General features: G+C 32.5%; 3 protein-coding genes and 2 long non-coding RNA genes across 5 annotated transcripts; 2 read left to right on the forward strand and 3 right to left on the reverse strand.

Annotated features, from left to right (window-relative positions):
- The first annotated feature begins 1,153 nt into the window (after positions 1–1,153).
- LOC126668211 (laccase-17-like) lies at positions 1,154–4,445 on the forward strand. The gene is made up of 6 exons (XM_050361423.2): positions 1,154–1,264; positions 1,544–1,695; positions 1,887–2,131; positions 2,690–2,818; positions 2,937–3,887; positions 4,168–4,445. Exons 1-6 carry the CDS (start codon positions 1,154–1,156, stop codon positions 4,296–4,298), a joined length of 1,719 nt encoding a protein of 572 aa, XP_050217380.2. The 3' UTR covers positions 4,299–4,445.
- A 2,393-nt stretch (positions 4,446–6,838) lies between these two features.
- On the reverse strand, positions 6,839–7,594 carry LOC126668212 (uncharacterized). The gene is made up of 2 exons (XM_050361424.1): positions 7,075–7,594; positions 6,839–7,005 (listed from the first exon to the last, which is right to left on the reverse strand). The coding sequence occupies exons 1-2, from the start codon at positions 7,592–7,594 to the stop codon at positions 6,839–6,841; spliced, it is 687 nt and encodes a 228-aa protein (XP_050217381.1).
- Positions 7,595–8,555: 961 nt separating this feature from the next.
- Positions 8,556–9,938, reverse strand: LOC126668213 (uncharacterized). Its single transcript, XM_050361425.1, has 3 exons — positions 9,625–9,938; positions 8,994–9,559; positions 8,556–8,902 (listed from the first exon to the last, which is right to left on the reverse strand). The coding sequence occupies exons 1-3, from the start codon at positions 9,936–9,938 to the stop codon at positions 8,556–8,558; spliced, it is 1,227 nt and encodes a 408-aa protein (XP_050217382.1).
- Positions 9,939–16,133: 6,195 nt separating this feature from the next.
- Positions 16,134–16,673, forward strand: LOC130015167 (uncharacterized). Its single transcript, XR_008790189.1, has 2 exons — positions 16,134–16,183; positions 16,450–16,673. It is a non-coding gene; the product is annotated as an uncharacterized LOC130015167 (long non-coding RNA).
- A 3,062-nt stretch (positions 16,674–19,735) lies between these two features.
- On the reverse strand, positions 19,736–21,440 carry LOC126667265 (uncharacterized). Its single transcript, XR_007638128.2, has 2 exons — positions 20,328–21,440; positions 19,736–20,022 (listed from the first exon to the last, which is right to left on the reverse strand). It is a non-coding gene; the product is annotated as an uncharacterized LOC126667265 (long non-coding RNA).
- Between the last annotated feature and the right edge of the window lie 899 nt (positions 21,441–22,339).

Consider the following 22,339-nt stretch of genomic DNA (forward strand, 5'->3'; position numbering starts at 1 on the left):
AGAAAAGAGAGTTATGCTAAGCTATTTACATGACTATACTAAGCTTAAATATATAACTCTAATAATAACCCCATAATTGTATTTTTAAAACGCGTAAAATACAAATCGGAGGTGAGGAATGTAAAAAAGTTATTACATACTTCCCTAATTGTTGCGATATAATTATCCTAAATCTATTTTTTGAAACAAAAATATAAATTATGGGGTTATTTGACCCAAAAATAAAAAAATTTGGGATTAGTTGCTAAAAAAAGTATAAATTGAGTTAGATAACTCCGTGTCACAAGTTTAGGGGGGCGTTGACCTTTGTTCTATTTACTTTTATCAATTTGGTCAAAATTCAGATATCATCTTGCCAAAAATTTATATCAATATCCATTTCCCTAGATATGCAAGTTTGGGTAAAATTTGTTACTTAAGTAAGCACCAGACACACCTAGCTAATTTAGAACTGATTATTTGGGTGAGACCTTTATTAGCTTTACCACCAAGCTAAGCATTACAGTTAACTGAGACAAATAACTAATTGCACCTGCTAGAAATTTAACAATATAATTAAACAACCAAATGAATGTATAGTAAAACATCAAATCTTGATTAAGAAGTTAACCAAATTTAATTCAGATGTATTGACATTATTAATTGAAGAGAAATTTAATGTAAATCTGAAGTATACTATATAATGCAAGAAAACAAATGGTAAAGCAAATTGATTGGCACCAAATAATGGTTTGTGTCTTAGGAACTTAATTTTTACTCCAGTAATTAGGAATATATGTAGGAGAAGAAAATAGGTTAAACAAATAAAGTTGTATATAGGTATTGCTAATTAATAATAAGAAATTACATAAACATATGTATTACTAAAGTAAGAAAAATGCATGCAACTAAATAATTTAACCAAAAAAACATTTTATTAGTAGTTTTTAGCAAGCAAATATGGTTACTTGAAAATAAAACTATTTGTTGTATAGCTAGCTAGCTAGCTCTTTAGTTTAAACTGAACTTGTGTGTATATATATAGCCATGAAGCTATAAATTAAAAAGTGAAATCAATTAAATAATAAACCCACCAACTTTGCCTAATTCATTATTATAAATTGTAAGGTTTATGCATGTTGAAATCAAGATAGTTGAGAAAAAAATTAGGAAAATGGGTGTTTCTTTTCTGCTATCATCACAATTTTATTGTCTCCTTTTACTCATTTCTTTGTGTTTTTATGTGGAGAATTCAATAGCTATTACCAGGCACTACAAATTTGATGTATGTTTACAAATCTTTTTTTATTTGTCTTTCGCACTTTTTATATGCGAGACGTGGACTACAAAATGAAAAGTATTTATTTACGTACATTTTAAATATTATCTTAATAAATAAATATAGTCATGCGGACGTTCGAACTCTTAGTTCATAAATTTTTATAAAATGAAAATGCGAAGCATATCACTTTTTTTTATCGGTAAACTGTCTTTTATTTTGATTGCGCGATTATATGGAATGAAATTAATTTGCAGATTTTTTTGATGAATAATTAATTTGCAGATAATTGAACAAAATGTGACAAGAGTTTGCCACACGAAGAGTATGGTAACAGTTAATGGTCAGTTTCCAGGGCCTCGGATTGTTGCTAGAGAGGGTGACCGTCTTATTATTCATGTGGTTAACCATGTCAAACACAATATTTCCATCCATTGGTATGAACCATCTTCACTCAATATTTGTAAAATGTAGTAACTAAATATTTTTGGAAATACAGAATGGTATAAGCGCTGACAGCAATCTGCGAGGTCGTAGGATCGATTCTTCCCACAACGCTCCCCTCCCCCTATTATCAAAATTTTTTTTTGTTCTTTCAACCGTGTATAATAATAATTGATTTGAACAGGCATGGGATTCGACAAATTCGAAGCGGGTGGGCCGATGGGCCAGCATATATAACCCAATGCCCAATACAAAGAGGTAAAAGTTATGTGTACAATTACACAATTGAAGGACAAAGAGGAACTCTTTGGTGGCATGCCCATATTTCTTGGTTAAGAAATACTGTGTATGGGCCTATAGTCATTTATCCCAAGATTGGCATTTCTTACCCATTTCCCAAGCCTTACAAACAATTTCCAATCATCTTAGGTACATAAATTAATAAATTACAATACAATTTCCAAATAGACAGGGTTATTGATTCTGGGAGTCATTGTACTTTCCCAAAGTTGCAAAATGGTCACCGAACAATTTTTTGTTCCAAAATGGTCACTGTACTTTGTGATTAGTAACTTCCGGCGATCACCAAATGAAATCCGGTGACTTTTGTCCTATTTGACTTGCCGGAAACTTACTCACACCTTCCTTTTTGCCATGTCAATGTCGATATTACTCTTATTTTTCTACATCATCATCTTCTTCCCTAATTTTTTAAACATTTTCCGGCAAAAAGAAAGGTGTGAGTCAGCTTCCGGCAAGCCACATAGGACAAAAGTCACCGGATTTTATTTAGTGATCGCCGAAAGTTACTAATCACAAAGTACAGTGACCATTTTGGAACAAAAAATTGTTCGGTGACCATTTTGCAACTTTGGGAAAGTACAGTGACTCCCAGAATCAATAACCCCTATTTTATTTCTAAAGAATCCAAAAATTTCAAGTTTTTTGGCTCATATAATTAAATGGAATTGGTAACTTGAAATGCAGGGGAGTGGTTTAATGCAGATCCTGAAGCAGTGATTAAAGAGGCTCTTAAATCAGGCGGTGGACCAAATATTTCTGATGCTTACACTATTAATGGATTTCCAGGGCCATTCTATAATTGTTCTACCAAAGGTATTTCATATTTTAGCAATGTTGCACGAATTGAATATTCCGATTTTGATATTTCGTTTATATTTCGATAAGCTGTTTAACATTCCGAAATTCTATATTTATAATTTAAACTTGGCAGATACGTACAAGCTACATGTTAAGCCCGGAAAGACGTATCTTCTTCGTCTAATCAACGCTGCACTCAACACCGAATTCTTTTTCACCATAGCGAACCACACACTCACAGTAGTCGATGTTGATGCCGTCTACGTAAAACCTTTCGACACCAAAATCCTCGTCATAGCTCCAGGCCAAACCACAAATGTTCTCTTGAAAACCAAATTTCACCACCCGAACACCACTTTCTTAATCACTGCAAAACCCTACGCAACGGGCCAAGCGCCTTTCGACAACTCTACCGTTGCTGCTCTCCTGCTCTATAAACACACTCATTCAACCAAAAAAATTCCAATTATTAAACCAAAATTACCCGTTTTTAACGATTCTTCATTTGTTATGAAGTTTACGAATAAGTTTCGTAGCTTAGCGAGTAAAGATTTTCCTTGCAATGTGCCTAAAGAGATTAGTAAGCAATTTTTCTTCACAATTGGCCTTGGAACTAAGCCTTGTCATAAGAACAAAACCTGTCAGGGTCCGAATGGAGCTAGATTTTCTGCTTCGGTAAATAATGTTTCATTTACAATGCCGAAAAAGGCTCTACTTCAATCTCATTTCTTTGGTCAATCTAAGGGTGTTTATACTCTTGATTTTCCGAGAAAACCGTTGATTCCGTTTAATTATACGGGGAATCCGCCGAATAATACGATGGTGCGAAAGGGGACAAAGGTGGTTGTGCTTCCTTACAATGCTAGTGTGGAATTGATAATGCAGGACACTGGTATTCTTGGTGTTGAGAGTCATCCTCTTCACTTGCATGGATTTAATTTCTTTGTCGTTGGTCAAGGTTTCGGTAACTTTGATCCGAAGAAGGATCGTTCAGGATTCAATCTTGTTGATCCTGTTGAGCGGAATACTATCGGCGTACCCTCCGGCGGGTGGGTTGCTATTCGGTTTCTTGCGGACAATCCAGGTTCATATTTCTTGTTTCTCTTACAATATGACTATAAACATAATTGTCTTAATCAATGTTAATTAATAGGCTAGCTTTATAAACCTGACTATGCGTCGGTTTGGATGAGTGTCGGTCGGGCCTAACCAGACTAGACTCTCATACATACAAAACTCTAATTCCGATCAGGATTCACCCACCGTCCCGATCTAATAGTATTTATTATTCGAATCCCGCCCATGAACAGGTCTATATATATAAAAAAAGTAAGAATACTAATGTATATATTGTTTGGAAACAGGAGTGTGGTTCATGCATTGTCATTTGGAAGTGCATACAAGTTGGGGACTGAAGATGGCTTGGATTGTGAAGGATGGGGAACATCCTCATCAGAAATTGCTTCCTCCACCTGCTGATCTTCCTCAATGCTGATTTAATTTCCAATTTCTCTAGCTAGCCTATAGATTCAATCCTAAGCTTTTCATTTTTATTATTTTTTCTCACTTGTATTTAAAATTGTTCCTTATTTTATAGTCAACTATTTTAATGTCAGTAATAAAATTGAGACCAGTTTAGCTATTCAGTGAAGCAGCATTCCTAATCAAAACATAAAGAATTGAAATGAAAACGCTGATATCAAAAATAGGATATTAAACTTGAATGGCCATTCAGATTTTTTTTCCAAATGATAGAAAAGATATTAAATTCAAAATATTAGTAAAAAGTTACTAAATTTTCAAATTATTTCAACAGAATATATATCACCCGAGCCAAAACGCATCAAACTTTTGCGTTTTTGCCTACGTGATATAATGGAATTATAAAAGAAATTAAGTATAACTCAATATTCTTTTTTTAATAAGGTATAACTCAACACCGTTTTATAATTGGCCAAATCCATCCTCGGTTCCCTCTACTCTTCACCTTTTTTTCATCAGGTCTCTATACTTCAATTTGTTGTTCTTAAATCCCCGTACTTTCATTTTCGTTGTTTTTATACCCCTAGACGCATGGAATGCGGAGAGTGTGCTACACTCTCCATTAAATAATAAATTCCGTTAAGTCAAAACAAAAAAATATAACGAGGTTAAAATTAAAGGACCAAATAACATTTTTTTCAAAAAAAATATTGGACAAAAATTTTATGGCCGGCCACCATTGGAAAGTGATGGCCTTTTTTCCTCCATAATGGAGGATTTTCCTCCATTAATGGAGGAAACCAGATCTGGGTTTTCTTAATGGTTTCCTCCATGGAGGAGACGAGCTGCTCGTCTCCTCCATGAAGGAAACCAACTCGTTTCCTCCGTTGTGGAGGAAACCAGCTCGTTTCCTCCATTATGGAACCTTAATGGAGGAAACAACAATTTCCTCCATTAATGGAGGAAAGAAAGGCCACCACTTTGCGGTGGTGGCCGGCAGAATTTTTTTTTTCGGCATTAAAAAAAAGTCCGATTTAAATTAATATTTAAATAAATTAAAATTAAATTTTTGTAATTAATTAAATAAAATTTATACGGGTGCCGATCAGAGTGGGAAAAAAGACGATGGCGGGATTATAATTACGAATTGAATTTTATTTCAAAATAAAAATTAAGTTTCAAAATAAATTAAACTATTAATATATAAATTTATAATAATATAATTAATTAATTTTAAAAAAAATGGTTTGATTTTGATTTGTAGAGTAAGTAGAAGGATATTACTGTAGTATAAACTAAATATAAGGACTTTAAGGTATTTTTTTACTTTATTTAAAAGTTAAATGTCATATTTATTTTTTCACACTCACATTAACGGAGAGTGAGGTACACTCTCCTAATTCCATCTATAAAAGGGTATAATAACAATGAAATTGAAATTTAAGGGATCCGTAAACGTTAAATTGAAGTAGAGGGACTTATTGAAAAAAAGGTGAAGAGTAGAGGGACCTGAGGATGGATTTGACCTTTATAATTTGCAATAAATTCAAATGACTTTTTACGACGATGACCTTCCATTGTAATAAAATCATAACTGCGTGACATTTTTTAACGATTTGAAATGGATAAATTAAGTGACCTAAAAAATTTAATATTCTCGAAAATACGTCCAAATCAAAAAATGGGCAGAGCCTATATTTTTTTACAAAACAAATTATAAATATCGAACTTTGAAATTTAAAAGCGGATTGGTCAAAATTATACCAATTCCTTATTTTTTGTTTCAAAATGATATTTTAACTTTAATTTGTACCAGACATTTTTTCAATTGATTTTTTTGAAAAAAATTAACCCTCACTATAAACTTATTTGAATTCTTTTTACTTGAAAAATTTTAAATGGATGATTTATTAGGATAAATATGTTATCTTAGGAATGGAAGAAACTAAGGGGCCGTTTGGTTGAACAAAAAAAGGGAGAAATGAGAATGGAAATGAGAATGATTCCCATTATTTGTGTTTATTTTGTCAAATTATATTAGGGAATGAGATTGTGATTCCCCTTTCAATGAGAATCACCCATTCCCCCTTTATCATATGAGAATGAACTTTTGAAAATGAGAATCAAAATTTATCAAAATATTTTAATAATAAATAATAAATATATAAATATTAAAAAAATATTTTTAAATTAAAAAAAATACTTAAATAAAAAAATATTTTTTAATATTTTTTTTATTTTTTAAATAATTTTTTGATTTTTTTAAAATATTTGATTTTAAAAAAAATAATTTTTTAATATAAAAAATATTTAAAAAAAATAAAAAAAATATTTTCAATAAATAATAAATAATTTTGTTATTAAACTTTACTCATTTCTATTCCCAATCCTACACTTTGAACCAAACAAAAAATGAAAACAATCATTTTCATTCCCATTCCTTCTCATTCCGATTCCGATTCCGGTTTCCAACCTTGAACCAAACGGCCTCTAAATTAATATATGGAATATAATAGCTGAGATATAATGATAGCAAGCATTGATTAATTCCATCTATAAAGTTTTAATTAATTCCATCTTGCTAGAAGAATTAAGTTGTAAGAGAGTTTCCCAACAACTGACTGAATTTTTCCAATAATGAGAAACGCCTCCAATTTCATAATTTTCAAATGTCTTCTTCTTCAAGTCATACCAAACAATATCATGCTCGCTAAACATGGCTGCATCCGCCATAAAACCAACTTCTGGATTAAACATCAAAGGTTTTATAAAGTTACCATGTCACTCACATTTTATAGTATCTAATTCTCTCCTAATTTGCACTGGATCATCATATTCGTCGGCAACACCGAGTAAACGAACCTCGTGCTCATCCCTTTCATGCTTATACTCATACTGATCATACTCATTCTTGTTACCTAACCCTAAACAAACTTGCCCTTCGAGAACATACAAATGTTCACGACTATATCTAAACGGAAGCAGTTGAAACTTGTTACTCGCAAAATCAAATCGAGCTACTATGATCGGAAAGTTAGTTAGTCGATCAACACATTGCACGAATATCAAGCAGCTTTTACGTGCTTCGACATCGAATGTAACATCGTCAAATCTTGTCCATGAATTGGATTTTAAACTATAAACCCAAACTTCCACCTCATCATATGTAAGATGATGAATTCTTACAACTTTGTAATCGTTACTACTAACATCAAACCCTAACCCGAACTCACCGATCCCTAATCTCCGCTCTTCAAACTCTAGTCCGCTCCTGTACAAATGATTTTCCCTATCAAAGGTGTAGTACATTATGAGACCGTATAGCTTAAAATATTTAAGATACCTCCGACACCTTTCAGTGTTTAATTAGGTTTTGATTTATTTTAATCAATATTTTAATTTTAAATATTAATATTTAAGTGAAGAAGAGGGTAAAATGTGTTAAAAAAATTTATAAGTATAAAATTGCTAATTTTTTTAAACTTTAAGAACTTAAATACACTTTTAACCTGATAATTGCCACGGTGGCATATTGTGTGGCACACTACGTAGGCGCCACATAAGTAAAAGCATGTGCCAATTGAGAATTGGACAAAATTAAAATGAAATTATCAGTTTCTAGCCAAAATCTCCAAAATAAAAGGTTAGAACTTTTGTGAAACTTATAAAAAAGGTTTGCCTTTTTTTTAAAGCATTTGGCCTAATAAAATTGGATAGTTTTTGATATTTCCCTATTAAAAAAGACTTTTAAGTTGTTGATTAGAATTAGAAAAAATTATCCATAAAAAAGATTAATAAATATTTTAATAATTAAAGTTGAAAATATATATAGAATTTTTTTAATATCTATAGAAGTTTTAATGGTTGATTAGAATTATAAAAAGTTTTAATACATATTATAAATAAGTTGTGAAGAGCGTATTTTTATCTATAAATAGAATCAGTATATCACGTCATTTGTGGACTAAAACCTATCATATTATGACATGTCATTAAAATAATGGCACTATCGTATGTAAAAAAGTAATAATTAAAGTTATGATAATACTACTATTTTAATAATTTGTCATAAAATGATAGGTTAGTCTACGGATAAAGTGGTAGACTGAGATCTCATATTGTGCATCTCCATTCCCCTCTAAATATCCCTTTAAACCCTATTCATATTTTTCTCAAGCATCATCACATCACTAGGACTTACATCAATGTACCATTTCTGACATTCCAACCTCTTTTTATGAATCCTAGACATGGCATCCTTCGTAATCCATTATAAGAGTCCTAAAATGTGCAATTTCCTAGCTGCTAACAAATCCCCATTAAATGACTCACACATGTTATTATCTACTGAATCACACTTAGAATGAAATCTGAAATATGCATTGCACCATGTATGGGTTGGATATGTTAGCAAATGCTCAATAGAACCATTAACTAAGGCATCCATATCCTCAAGCTGGTCCTGAAAGGACTCCTCAAATGTGCTTCTTGCACACATCCAAAATTGCTTCCTGAAATCTCCTCCATTCCATCTTTTCTGCCACCTCATGAATATATGTTGGGCACACCATCTATGTTCTGCCTCATGAAATTCTTCCTTAATGGCTGGAAGCAGGCCTTGAAACAGTAAACAAATAAGTATAAAAAATTAGTCATAATTTGAAAGACATAATAAAATTGGTAGGAGTACTTACTTTTTACATATCACTTATCAGTGTTAGTTTTGAGCCATCCCCTAAATTAAAATCCTGCTTTAGATGGTTCAGAAACCACCTCCAAGTTGCTTTGGACTTTGTCCTCACAACTGTCCAAGAAATTGGAAATATTTGATTGTTGGCATCCCTTCCTATGGTTATTAACAATTCTCCTTTGCAAATTGTCTTGAGAAAACACCCATCAAGACCTATAATAGGCTTACATCCAGCCTTCCACCCTTTCTTCAGAGCATCAAAGCACATATACATGCAACCAAACTCACCAGGATTGTTCCCTATAGACAACACCTCCACTGTACTCCCAGTATTAGTAAGTAACAGCTCCTCCCTATAGTTCCACAATAAGCCATATTCTTCCAAATAGTCCCCTTGTAACTCCTTAAGCAACTCAGCTTTTACCCTCTTGCACTTGATTTCAGTAACATCCATTTTTAACTCCTTCATAGCCCTGGCTTTGAGTTCTTTGGCCTTTAGGTGGTGAAAGTTAGTTATCCTATCTTTAAAATAATCAACCAGAAACTTTTGAGTTGAATGTCTCACTTTGAACTCTCTATAGCACCTATGTTGGGGATCATAAGTTTTAACCTTGAAGTCCTCAGTGCTACTTTGCTTGCTGGTTAGGACAGTCCACCCACAGCCCTCCTTTTTGCAAGTAGCCCTGACTTTGGCTGGTTCATTCTTGTCAACTCAACACCTCTATTAACCGCATACTTGTTAAGAGCTTTTCTGAACTCAGCAACATTTTGGAATATCATTCCAACCACAAAGGCAGAAGATGGAGTTGTAGGGTCATACACCACCTTCGCATTAGGATTGGGAGCTGGGACTACTGTGGCATCTATTCTAACTGTCTCTGGAACCCCTTCACCATCTCTTAATTCTGCCTCTCTTTGAGCCCTTACAATTCTCTCCAATTTGGTTCTGTAATTCTCTCTCATTTTTCTTCTGGCACTCTCAACTCCTTATCATTGACATAAAAAAAGTAATCAACCTCATTTGTAAACCCACATGCCCTCTCATCACCACTGTTATCCTCTTCCATATCATCAATATTTGCATCAGTTTCTCTTACCACACACAAACTAGCCCACTTACTTACCCTTCTCTTGCCTCTGTCAGTCACAGATGCCTTGCTCCTACTTTTGGTCTTAGGTGGCTGCTTCCTCTTTCCCTTTGATGATGAAGCCCTTCTAGCCAATAGAGGGCCTTCTCTGTAACCCATTTGTACTGGGGTCTCATTTCTTCCTTGTTCCTCTACTAGTTCATGCACCTCCTCTGCAACAAACCCACTAAGCCACTCTATGTCAAACAAATGATCTAACTCTTCATTGTCATGCATAGGAGCATTTATGCCCTCCTCTTCTGCCACTGCAGCATCAACCTGGTTCTTAGGAGCCTCACTCTCAACCTCTATCCCCTCTTTTACCCTACCATATTCTCGCCTTGCTATTATCTCATCCCACATTTTTGCCAAGTCCTCATGTACCCTTTCGTCCTCTTCCTTTAACCTGCCAAATTCAGCCGCTGGGACATGACCCTCATCACTATCCTTTGAATTTAACTGCACAGTCTCATCCTCTACACCTAACTGCACAGCCTCATCCTCCATATCTACCCCCCAACTGCAGCCCTATTGTGTACTCCCTCCCCCACTGGTTCATCATCTATCCCCTCTAAATTATCATCCCCATCATCAGTTTTCCACTTCAATAACAAGACCTCGCCCTTACCCAAAATATGAGGCTGGTCTACCTCATGATCAAGAAATAAAGACAGATTAGCCACCCTTGACATCCTACCATCCTCTAATAGAGTATCCCTAAACTCATCATTGTACATAAACTTCAGATCATTACTTACAAGTCCCCTATTAGGCAACCAAAATATTTTGGGAGTTTGACCATACCCCAACCCCTTCACTATATGTGTTATTCTTTTATAGTTCAGTTGGCTTAGATCACTAATAACTTGTCTAAAGTACTTCCCACTAGTATACCTAAATTCAGAACGAAAGACAAATACTCCACCATGCTTAATTTTCAAATACACTTTGATAGGCATAGAGTCAACCATTCTGCCATAACAACATGAACAAACTAAAATTACCAACAATGCATCCAAAACTACAAATTAGAACAGTCAAAAACACCTAATAACAAACTGAACTAGGTTAAATATTTGATAAAAACACCTAATAACAGCAAATAATCACACAATAAACAAAATACCATCAACATAACTCTCTATCACCATCACGAACTTATATGCTTACAAATAATAAATTAAAGTAACAAATAGTACCTACAAACGTTTTTTGCCCTTCTCTATTTGACAGTGGAGGCACCCTTCAATGCATCGAACTCTTGAACTTTCACAACGAATCCTATGTGAGTTTTCTGTAGCGGTGTATTTCACTCTTTGAAAGCAAAGATCAGAGCAAAGTGTGTTAATTTAGAAGATCTCCAATTTTAACCTAGGTCAAATAGAAGGAAAAACAGTTAGGATTGATCGAGGAGAGAAGGGTTTTTTTTGATTTTGTGTTATTTCGTAATGAGTAGTTATGATTAATGATTCCAGCCTACACGTGTTAAATGTTTCTTGCAATTTTCAGGCCAGCAAGTATCAACGCGATTTTTTCGCGCGTTTAATACAATTTCTGTTAGAGGGGCTGATTTGATGCTGAAGTGCACAGTTGCGGGTTTGTTTGATCCAAAAACGGTAAAAATGACTTATTTGATATTTTGTGCCAAGTTGAGGGGGTGAATTGATCCTTTGTTTTAAATATGAGAATAGGGAAATTAGAGGAGAACTAATCCAACATACTAAATATTGTAAATTAAAAATAAAAATACGATTTGAAAAGGAAAGAGAATGAATTAGGCGGAGAAGTAGTTATATTTTACAAATAAAATCTCAGCGGTGTTGTACTGTTACAAGGGCATAATTGTCAAAGGCGAGAAAAATCTAACGGCTGGGAGAGCGAGTACCCAAGATCCACACGAAACAATAAACAAAATAAAAAACGCTCTTTTTTTTCTTTTCTTTTGTATCATCTCGTATCAAGAAAACACAAACTCTTACATTGCATCATCTCCGTATCAAGAAAACATAAACTCTTACATTGCATCATTTCAAGAAAACGCAGACTCGAGATTCAAGAAAAAGCAGACTCGAAAACACAGACTCGTACAATGCATCATCTCCTTCGAATCAAGTGAACACATTGATTTACCATGGACGAAATTTAAGATTGGATAAAGACTGAAGACAGACTCAATACGTTACCCCAACATGTTTTACATCACATTATGTCATTTCTTGAGACAAAAGACGCTGTGCCTACTAACATCTTATCAAGAAATTGGAGGTATCGCTGGACCAGCATGCGTAGTTATCGTTTTACCGATGGGAGAGCTACCATCACCGGAAGTCTTCTAAGAAGAACATTAAAGATGCGGATGATCAGGGGCGGACTTAGGAATATGCGGATGGTGGGCAATCGCCCACCTTATAATTTTGAGTCCCTTTAAAAAACGTTGATATGGAATTGAAAAATATGATTTTGCCACCTTAAATTATATAGTTTGCCCACGTAAAATTTATTTGTTTTCAATTTTACTCATCTTATAAAGTTTCAATATAATATGACCACCTTATAAAATATTTCTAGTTCCGCCACTGCGGATGGATGATGAATATGGCTAAGCGGACATTGATGCTTTAAACCTCAAGCAGTTTCAAGTCTTTTTCTATTTCTCCGTGCTATAAAAACTTGGATTCAAATATTGAATTAAATGCTATAAATCATAATGTGGAAGAGTTCAAGTTGCAATTATGCCCTGGTATTTTTCAAATGCCCCTGTCTATGTTCACGCTGGTTTCTGAGGTTTTTGGAACTTGGAAGGGGTGTAGACATAAAGAACGTCCCATCTCCTGTCCTTTTATCGAATCTCAACATGCTTCATCTGAAAAAATTGGGTAATGCTATCCCTGATTCTTGCTTGGCGAGCCTCTTGTCTGGTTCACCTAATCTGCAAGCGTTAACGCCGATAAGAGTTGATATGCAGAATCTGGCTGTGAATTCTCCCAGTCTGAAATGTTTGAGGTGTTACAAATTGTTTAGTACAGAGGGTGATTGTAACATTGTGATTAGTGGCTTAGGCCTCATGTTGCTTGTCATGGAGTTTGAGGACATCTGTAATGTCAACATAGACATCAAAGAAATATGTTCAGAAGCTATGTTTCGTCTTCATGTTGCGTTCAATCCGAAGAAGGAATTCAGGGATAAAATTTAGAAGCTTTACAAGCAAATTTCCTGTGCGAAAGCTTTTGATTTTACTATTGATATTATGGAGGTATGTTTTTGTTTTATTGATTTTCAATCAAGATCGAAATATGTTTTTGATTGTGATTATGGTCTTGTATATGACTTTTAGGCTTTGCAACATGAATTGTGTTCCATGCCAAAGTTAATTGAATTGTGGGATACCCCTTCTAAGTCAGATCATGCTAATTTGTTCTCAATACTTCAAGTGGCGCCTGAATTGAAGAAGCTTTGATGTCGAGTTTTAAACTTCCAGCTAAAGGTTTTTTAGTATGATTGGAGCTAATCCGAAGTACATTTTAATGGGGACGCAGAATCCACGAGACTCCTTGACTATATGCTGACTAAGTGAAAAAAGCTGAGCAACATTCGTATCCGCACTTCATTTCCGGATCACTTGCAGATACAATTAATTCCAGGAAAAGCTACTAAAGAAGCTAGCATTGTTTCCACAAATTGACAGCTTTGTTTCAGAGATGTGAAATCCTCACTAGATTGCAACTATCTTTTAAGGGAATTATTACATGTATATAAAGAGAATTGTGTTTGAGTTTGTTATAATTGTGTTTGAGTTGTTTTGTACACAATAATAGAAGGGATTATTATTCAAATATTAACGGTGTCATAAAACTTCTCTGTTTTGTACACAATAAAAGTAACGGCGTTACTCTTATCTTTGGAGTTCAAATATTCTGTCATCCAAAAATTAGTAATTGCCATTTAGTGATCAATCTACATCTACAACGATCTGAAATTGCAATTGCAATTTCAATTAACAATTATTGGTTAATAGAAATAGTGATCAATTAATGTCAACTCTTTAGGTTTTAATTAATTGATTTTGATTTTGTTTTAGGTTTCTTTTTGGATTTTGATTTTGAATTAATGCCTAGTACTCGTACTGAACCTGACCGTCGTCGATTCGGTACTTTGGTGTGTGTTTAGATAGTTCAAAAAGTTTCAATTTGATCGGAGATTTAGCTTATTGCTGGAGTTTAATCAAGTTCATAGAAGTAAATATCAAAATTATGGCTAGAGCCTAGAGTAACAAGGATTTGTTAGGTTATTAATATGAGATTGAAATGGGTTTGTTGTAGGGAATACAGGGGTTGTATAGCAGAAGGAACTTGAGTTGTTTTTTGTGATGAGCTTCAAAATCAGATGTTGGGTCCAGCAGTAGCTCAAGAGGGGGGGGGGGGGGGGTGAATTGAGACTTAAAAACTTTTGCTTAAATATGTAAAGCTAATGGAATAGCTTCGTCCTGATGAATGTAAAGTCTTCACAAGCTAATCAAATATGGATCAGTTTGAGAGCTGCGTGATATAGACTTATGAAAACCTTTTTAACAGAGTATAAAAACAGAGATAATGTAAAGTTATGTTTAGTTTAAAAGAAAAGCTTTCTTTCAAAAACAGTTTAAGATGAAGCTAAAGTAAAGCAGAAACTAAAGCATAAAACTGAACACCAGATTTTTATAGTGGTTCGGCAACCCTGCCTACATCCACTCCTTAAGGATCCCCATCCTTAATTATTCCACTCTGAGATCTCTATTACGGGCTAGAGATAAAGCCAATAAGAATACAACCCTAGTTCTACCCAGAAGCTAGTCTGTAACTTACAAGCTGATTTGATAGCTTCAGCAAACTAATACCCTTTGAAGAATAAATCTGATTCTACCCAGAACCTATTCTATTCCTCACAAGATGTTTACAGAAAGATGGTATGAACTCTCACTCAAACTATTCCTAGTTTTCTTTGAGATAAATCACCAAGGATTGAAAGCTCTTGAGAATGTGGAAACTTGATCTTTTTCACTTGATTTCCCACACCTTTGCAAATGGAGAAGAATGCCTTTTATAGACTCCAAGAATCTTCTAGAGAGTAGGGCTGAGTCACATCAGGATATTCCTTCAATTCTTATCCTCTATGCAAGGTGTACATGGTGACAAGAGGAGGAGCCTATTCTAGGCTGATCTGGCCAATCAGGTTGAACTCAGGTTTGTTTGGTAGTGCTAGCAGCCTGATTGCAGTACAAGGTACACTGACAACCTGATAGTGCTGGGCTGGTATATTTCAAGCTGATTCCGAAAATACCCTCCTTCATTGTTGCTAGAGGAAAGATCAAGATGCTTCTAGAAATTGGGCCTTGCAATAATTCAATCAACACATTAGTGGGCTTTAGTTATCATCAAAACAAGGGATAAAAAATAAGGGCCTATAGCCAACATCAGATGTCAAGCAGCTATTATATTTTAAGTGACCATCAGAAGGTATGTTACCTCTTTTATTGGGTTTCTTGCCATTTCATGTAAAATTAACAGAATTCAATCTTTTTTTTTTGAGTTAACATGAATATGACATTATATAGTATAGTATGTATATCTAAAATGTTTAAGATGATGTCGCGCATGTAGTTGCATTGTCACTTGGGTATTCATTTTTATGTTTTCAATCTGTGAAGCAAGCAAGAGTGCATCTTCTTGATACGGAGCCCATTGGACCTACGCTGAAGAGGAAATGCTCAAAGCTCTTGGCAGCTATTGATGAGTCCTTAATTTTCTATTTTTTTGTTTGGGTTTTGTTTAACAGGTTATATCAGATTTTGATGCAACCTTGACCCAGTTCATGGTGAATGGAACTCGTGGGCAAAGTATGTCAATGGTTTTCTGTTCCTTTTTGTGAATTTTGGTCGTAGAGTATGACTTTTTATATATTAATGACAAGTAATTAGATAGTCATGGACTTCTGCAGCAAGGGAATCTAGAGTATGATGCCAAGAGGCAACCATTGTTTGAATACTATCATCCTCTTGCGCATTCTATATAGTGCTGTGTTCCTCCATCTGCTGCAATCTTTTTGGTAAAAATGTGTCTTTTCTTGTTTTAAGTTACAGCAAATTATTTTTGCTTTGATAATAATCTGGTCTGGTACGATTTATCGGAGTGCAAGAACGATAAGTGCAAGAAATGCGACGTAGAAATATCACTTGCTAACTAGACCTGGTTATGTCAAAACTCAGCAAGAAATTGTGTTAAAATAATGTACTTGAATTATTGTATTAGACATTATAGTGTTATTTATGCTTATTATTCATGTTGTTGTGACTAATACACCATGTTTTGCAGATATGCACCATTGTCACCTATTATTGTATAATAGGCGCTTGCCTCTACATCTGAAACAAGCACATACCTACCATTATTATCTTTTTCGTCATTACTTGTTTCTTTATGAAAGTCAACGGTGCGTGTTAACACCATACGACTAATTGAGTTTGTTAAAAAGTTTAGAGCTCATACGCATTAGTCTTATTTTCATTTATTTGTCAGGAATGTACCATTTCTTTTCACTTATATTTTCACTTACAGATTATAGAAGAGGGAAATTAAGAAGTTGTTTCAAAATTTTGGGCTTTAGTTGCGATTGGATCACTGGTATCTTCTCTATCTAATAATTAAATAAATTATAAAACATATATATTAATCTTTTCAAAGAAAGAAATCACTTGCGTAAAGCTTTTTCTTTTATCGACATAAATTTTTGAAAAGAAGTGTCTGATTTTCTGTTTTAGACAGATTCCTATTTATGATGTCTCCATTTTCAAAAATTTAGACAGATTCCCTCACTATGTCTTGGCTCTGAAGATGAGGTTGCTACATAATTTTTTTGTAGAGAGTCTTAGCTCTTTATAAATATGATCTTCAATTTTAGCAGCTAGAAGTAGTAAATTACAGTAAGGGAAATTTTAAAATTACAGCATGAGAAAATTTTGATGGGTTTTGTTTGTTTATTTTGTTGCCTCTTATTTGTTGTGTTTGCCATGATCATTTAGTTGATTACAGTGCCTTTAATATTAGTGTATAATTCTTTTTTGGCTTAATGGCAAAAAAAATCTAAATCTTTACGACTTGTTGCAATTATATCCAAACCTTTTAATTTTTGCAATAATATCCAAATCGCATTATTTTGTTGCAATAATATCCAAATGTAATGTTTGTAAATATAGATTGTAAATATCTATAATTTTTATTTATATTTAAAATTGTCAAACGTAATGTTTTAATTTTTTATACTTACATATTATTAATAACGTGATTTTGTAATTTATATATTATTCATAGATTATAATGTTTTATATTTAATTTAAGGATTAGGAAAAAGAATCAAGTTGTTGATTATAATTAAAAATTATTTACATAATTAAGATTAAGAAGATTTGTATAGAAATTTTATCCTCTTGTAATTGTTAATGGCTGAATAGGATTACTGAAATTTTTTAATAATTAAATTTTATAAATTATAAAAAAAATATTTTTATCCATAAATAAAATTTTTTCATCACTGATACACTTTTATATAACATTATAGATTTAAAAAATAATATTCATAGCTGCATTTAAAATCCACAAAATGTCTATCAGAAATCCACTGTCAAAGACAAACCCTCGAGTGTGCCCGCACATTTTTAGTAGATTTCAGTGAATTATTTTAGTATTCAAGTGATGTCATAATTCAAAAGGGCTTTTTACTCAAATAACCAACATTCATGTTTGATTTATTTTTATACCAACACATGTTTGACATTTTAAAACTACCATGCTATGGAGAAATTATTACTTTTATACCATTCATATAAATAGAACCCTAATAACACAAACCCTCATAATTACAATTATTTTCTCTCTCCTCAAATTTCTCTCTTCTTTCTCTTTCAATTCACCTTTCACACAAATCTCAGATTTGTTCTTTGCACCAATCTGCCTCCGCCGTTCCATTTCTGCCGTTTTGTCTCCGCCGCTTCGCCTCCGCCGTTTCGCCTCCGCCGTTCCGCCATCTTTCTTTTATCATTTTGATTTCAGATCTGAAGTTTTTAATTCTTTTTTTTTTCATTTCAGATCTGTAATTTATTTATTTTTTACTGTTGTTTTCACCATTAAACATGTATAAAGATTATCTTTAAAGAATCTAATACTCATTTCATGTAATGTAAAATAATTTTGTGATTTTATGGAATAAAATTCTGTTATTTCTGCATTTTTCTTGTGTTTCTGCGTTTTTTTTATTCTGCAGAACGATTTGTTGATGATGATTGATTGCTGAATTATTATAATGTTACAGTGTTGTTGATTTTATGTTGACTTTATGTTGATATCAACTGATTTTTTTTATTTTTACATTGACAACTAAGATAATATTGTCTAATAAACTAAAAAAATCAAATTAAATTAAATTGAGACTAGATAATGATATGATAGCATCGGGGAAGAAGACATATAATGATGTTGCATTATTGTAATGTTACAATGTTGATATGATGTTGATTTTCGGTTGATATTTTATTGATTTTAGCATCGGTGAAGAAGACAATAATGATGTTAAATTATTGTAATGTTATAATGTTGATCTCATGTTGATACAGTGTTGACATGGTGTTGATTTTGGATTGGTAAAAAATATAAATAATGATTTTAAATTATTATAATATTACAAATTTGAATTTATGTTGATATTATGTTGATTTTGTGTTGGTATTTTAGATTGAAAAAATAATTTATTAATCTTTGGTTAATTTAATGTTGATTTAATGTTGATTTTATATTGATATATATAAAAAATTAAATATATGATAAATAATAAATTTTGATTAATTATTAGCAAAAATAAAGGTAAATAAATATTAAAAATAAAAATTAGTGTTAAAAAAGATTTACAAAATTAATAATATTCAGTTTATTAAATGTTGTTGATATTATGTTGATATTGTGTTGATATTAAAACTGACAAAAATGTTAACAATAAATAATGTACACATGTTGATTTTATATTGATTTTGTGTTGATTTTGAGTTGATATTTGATTAATTTTAATGACAAATAGTATACACATGTTGATTTTATGTTGATTTTGTGTTGACCTTCAATTAATTTTAGGGATATGCGCATATTAATTTTAGGTTGACATCAAGTTGATTTTGCGTTGATTTTGATTAATATAGCTTAAATAATTGTACATCAATAAAATTCAACATTGATTTTATAATAAAGTTTGTACGTAGAACATAGTATAAGGAGCAAAAAAACCAACCAGATTTCAAAAATGCCGAAATGAATTTAGTACATTCTAATAAATTAACACTCTAGAAAATGAAAGTTATAAAAAAATGGCTGAATACCAATAGCACATGTTTATGTAGGGAATTTTAGAACGTTTATCGAGAAAAAGACACAAAGAGATCAATCATTCAAACAAATATGTGCACTCCACATTCCATCCTACTGCTTTTCAAATAAACATCTATTCCGCAAACTTACAGGAGGCATTTATTTCACAGACAATATTATCTTGTTTGTCAATGTTAAAATAAAAAAAAATTAGTTGATATCAACATAATATCAACATAAAGTCAACATAAAATCAACAACACTGTAACATTACAATAATTCAGCAATCAATCATCATCTACAAATCGTTCTGCAGAATAAAAAAACGCAGAAATACAACAAAACACAAATAAATGCAGAGTTAACAGAATTTTATTACATAAAATCACAAAATTATTCTACATACCAACCCTTGACTAGAATCCGACACAAAAAACCTTAAAACTCATATTGATGAAACCGCGAACATAAAGTAACTTCGATATTGTTAGATGATGCACATAGGACGCCTTAATTGATGAGTCTCCTTTATCAGCCCTAAAGACAAATAAAAATGAAAATATTAACGCTCTGTTAGCATGCATATGCTATAGTTTTATGTTGCTTTGATTCAAAAAAATCAGGTAACTCCGCTTGCTATCACATGTTGTGGCGTAACCACAATAATTGAAAAATGAAACACAAATAATATGCAGAACACCATTTCAATTAATTTGGCTGATGAGTGAAATCGAGAATTCCACTAGCCAAGAATTGCCTACTTTTGAGATGTGTGTTTCGCCGTTTTCTGTTCATTTCAAATACATGACAAATGACAACTAAAAATTTATTAAGGGACTTACAAAATAACTGAAGCATTGGAATCATGCATTGAGTCGCTCACACAAACATAATACTTTGCAAAATTGCCTGATATTATATCGTGTGTAGTCTCTGCACCAAAGGCAATGGTAAGCGTGCTAATAGTTGCTGAAAGATCACCAACAGGATAATGGTTCAATCCAGCAACTACACTAATATCCACATGTTCATGGAAATAAGAAAAGTGATAGACATTAGCCAATAATTCAAGAGTATAATATGTGCAATTTATGATATGATGAGTATTATATTAAAATAATAATCAAAAAGACCACAAGCAAACATATGACTATAAAAAATTGGTCATCTGCAATTTTAACAAACACCATGTCCTAATAATTGCTAGAGTTGTAATTAGTTATTCTTCAATTTGACCATCTGCAAAAAATTATATTTTGTTTGTTATGATGAAATAGTTCTGAACCTATGAGATTCACAGTCAAATTTATTTTTAAACAAATACATTAGCACACATCGCGCAAAAAACAAAATAATACATGCAAGCAGCCTATGTATCTAATTGATTCAAATCAACCAATGAACATTACAATAAACAGTTGTTATCAATCAAAATTATCATAAGTTTATCAATTAATCTAACAACTTTGTTCATAAACCCTAATTTGTTCACTAGCAATTTAATAATAAGAATTCACTAAACAAATTTCAACAAATAAAATAAAGAGAGACAATAATTATTCAGAGAATCGTGGAGAATAGAGAAGAAACCGTTATGCTGCCTTCTGCCGCTGCCGTTATGCCTTCTCTACCGCTTCCGTTCTTCCTTCTTCACCGTTACCATTCTGCCTCACCATAATTCAGTTGTTGCCGCCGTCGATGTTTCATCTTCATCGTTGTTTTGTTGCATCTGCCGCCGTTGAGTCTTCGCCACCATTCTGTTGTCTCCGCCGTGGCTTAGTATTCACCATCATGGAGAAGGGAGAAGAAATCGATCGATGATGATGAGAAAAAACAGAAGAAATTATAGAAAAGAAAAGAATATAAAAATTAGGTATAAAAAAGAAAATTAAATTGGTGCTCAATGTAAAGATTTAAAACCAATGGCATAAAAGTAAATGTTTCATAAAATACAGTAAAACGTATAAAAAGCCCAATTCAAAATTAGTGTGCATGTAAGGAATTTTAGTAGTGAATCTGACATTTACTTTGATGGATTTTATATTATTATCAGGGCCGGCCTTAGATAAAAATAGGCCCCAGGCGAGCGAATATTTTATAAATATACGCTTAGTTTTTTAAAATTTAAATTGCATTTTTTTCACTTTTTTTCTTACAGAATTACGCTTTTGTTAGATTATTAACAGATATTTGTTAGATTATAGAAAATGATACAAGGAGGATATAACTTTTTATTAAATAGACTAATAAAGAGAAATTTTCCTAGACGGCTAAAAATATATAAACAATATATTATTTTTATTTATTATTTTTATTTGTATCAGTCACAAACTACACACAATTATCAATGAGTCCAATTAATTCTTAAAAATAAATTACAATACTTATTACTAAAAAAACTCCTATAATTATTTATATTAAATAGATTCATATATTTATTTTTTTTAAAAAGATTATATAAATATGGGCCTTTTAAAATTTAAGGTCTAATCATTAAAATATTTAAATAATCTTTAAAATAAAAGAATTTATTACAAAAAAATATAATAAATTTATATGTTTAAACAATTTAATATATATGCATATTTAAAGGATCTCATATAAAATGATGCCCTCTAGTACTTGAGGCCCTAGGCATAGGCCACCAAGGCCGGGCCTGATTATTATGGCCATGTGATATCAACATGAGGCGGGGAAAATGAAAATCTATTACGAATTTTTAAATTATATTTGGTATTAAATATAAACGTTTCTATAAAAAAGCATTGATGGAAAAGGTAAGACCCGTCGCCGCCGCCGTAGATAGGTGGAACTCTAGCCGCCACATGAACATCTAGCCGGATAACAAAGAAAT

The sequence above is a fragment of the Mercurialis annua genome, linkage group LG2 (assembly GCF_937616625.2).
Source record: "Mercurialis annua linkage group LG2, ddMerAnnu1.2, whole genome shotgun sequence".
NCBI lineage: Eukaryota > Viridiplantae > Streptophyta > Magnoliopsida > Malpighiales > Euphorbiaceae > Mercurialis > Mercurialis annua.

Coding starts and splice junctions, on each gene's coding strand:
- LOC126668212 (XM_050361424.1), bottom strand. CDS start 7,594: ATGTACTACACCTTTGATAGGGAAAATCATTTGTACAGGAGCGGACTA. Junction 7,006..7,074: donor AGAATTAGATACTATAAAAT/GTGAGTGACATG, acceptor TGGCGGATGCAG/CCATGTTTAGCGAGCATGAT.
- LOC126668213 (XM_050361425.1), bottom strand. CDS start 9,938: ATGAGAGAGAATTACAGAACCAAATTGGAGAGAATTGTAAGGGCTCAA. Junction 9,560..9,624: donor AGGAGGGCTGTGGGTGGACT/GTCCTAACCAGC, acceptor TCCCCAACATAG/GTGCTATAGAGAGTTCAAAG. Junction 8,903..8,993: donor CTCAAAACTAACACTGATAA/GTGATATGTAAA, acceptor TACTGTTTCAAG/GCCTGCTTCCAGCCATTAAG.
- LOC126668211 (XM_050361423.2), top strand. CDS start 1,154: ATGGGTGTTTCTTTTCTGCTATCATCACAATTTTATTGTCTCCTTTTA. Junction 1,696..1,886: donor CACAATATTTCCATCCATTG/GTATGAACCATC, acceptor TGATTTGAACAG/GCATGGGATTCGACAAATTC. Junction 2,132..2,689: donor ACAATTTCCAATCATCTTAG/GTACATAAATTA, acceptor CTTGAAATGCAG/GGGAGTGGTTTAATGCAGAT.